At 42.2% G+C, this 1,253-nt stretch overlaps 1 protein-coding gene across 1 annotated transcript in view; it reads left to right on the top strand.

Moving 5' to 3' along the window:
- Positions 1-73: 73 nt before the first annotated feature.
- Positions 74-1,253, top strand: part of LOC108746730 — a 57,614-nt gene continuing 56,434 nt past the window's right edge. The window contains exon 1 of the mRNA XM_018483663.1: positions 74-315. Coding sequence (XP_018339165.1) covers positions 294-315 — 22 coding nt within the window. The 5' untranslated portion in view covers positions 74-293. The remainder of the gene's footprint in view (positions 316-1,253) is intronic.

The following is a 1,253-nucleotide window of genomic DNA, read 5'->3' as shown; positions in this document are numbered from 1 at the left end:
AGAGAGAGAGAGAGAGAGAGAGAGAGAGAGAGAGAGAGTGAGTGAGTGAGGGGGGTGGAGGGGAGGTGGAGAGAAAGAAAAAGAGAGAAAGGAGGATTATTAGTGCAGGCGTGCGGAGGATACTTAGCCTGCGTATCGTATACGACACAGTGTATCTACACGAAACCGGCGCGTGTTTCATCGTAAAGCAGCGTATAACTTTCAATACGGATCTCTACACGAATTGAGTGCACCGCTCGGTTGATTAGAGACAACTTGAAAGATTCAGCCGAGCAAAGGGGGAACCTCTGAACATGTCGCTGCTCAGCGTAACGGGTAAGCGCTTTTCTCATTCAATTTTCCGCCAAGACTAGCGATTTATTACACGTCTGACGAGATATAATTATCGAATTTAATTAGTGAAACATCCGCCGGTAGATTCAGGATTATACTGTAGCGAAGCAGCCTGAGTCTCTCGTTAAATTCTTTTCAAATTCTTCGAAAGATGTAAATTTATTATCATAATTTTTAGACTTGTAGTGGTTTACAAATTTTACGATCCTTCTGAATTTTTTTTCTTTTCCTTTCGTTTTCAAAATAATTATTTCGAGTATCCACACGGACAGAATCTTGCTTGCAATGTTGCTTGAGATAATTATTTAGAGAAAAAGAAAAATATTGCTGCAACATTGCTGAAATAATCTGAGTAGGTTGGATGGTGTTACGTGAGTTTCTATTTAATAAAAAAGAAAAGATTGAACTGGTCGTCAAATTTGTATGTGGAAACGCAGACGCGATTAAGAATCACGTCGAAATTTGCTGTTAAAAGCTCCGCAGTTCGGAATGGCGAGGCGTGCGATACAACGCTATTAAATTCTCGTGCAAAAAGTAGGCGGCTGGGTGGAAATAGTTCCGATAGTTTCGACTTCTTTATGAGGTTTTCGTCAGAGATAAAAAAAACTCCTTCCTGTTGGAAAAGTTCAAAGAGGATTTTTCGGACTTTCCCGGATTTGCGAGGGGAGAAAAAAAAAAAAGAACAGCTGAAACTCTGAAAACTACTACCGCGTGGTATCAATCATTGTTTCGTCACGGGGCGGACACGTGAGAGAGGGGCGAGTTAAGTGCGACGCGTGATGTAATTAGTGCTAATGAAATCGCTAATCGCGTTAATTGGAGACGCGACTCGCGATGGCATGCCGTTGACGATGGGCGTTAAGTATCGCGAAAAAGTTCTCGTTTGCGTTTCTCACCGTGTGCTATTCTCAACGGGCAGC

Source organism: Trachymyrmex septentrionalis, unplaced genomic scaffold (genome assembly GCF_001594115.1).
Source record: "Trachymyrmex septentrionalis isolate Tsep2-gDNA-1 unplaced genomic scaffold, Tsep1.0 scaffold19, whole genome shotgun sequence".
Lineage (NCBI taxonomy): Eukaryota > Metazoa > Arthropoda > Insecta > Hymenoptera > Formicidae > Trachymyrmex > Trachymyrmex septentrionalis.
Note: the sequence above shows the minus strand (reverse complement) of the source record. Positions and strands in the feature narration are given on the sequence as shown.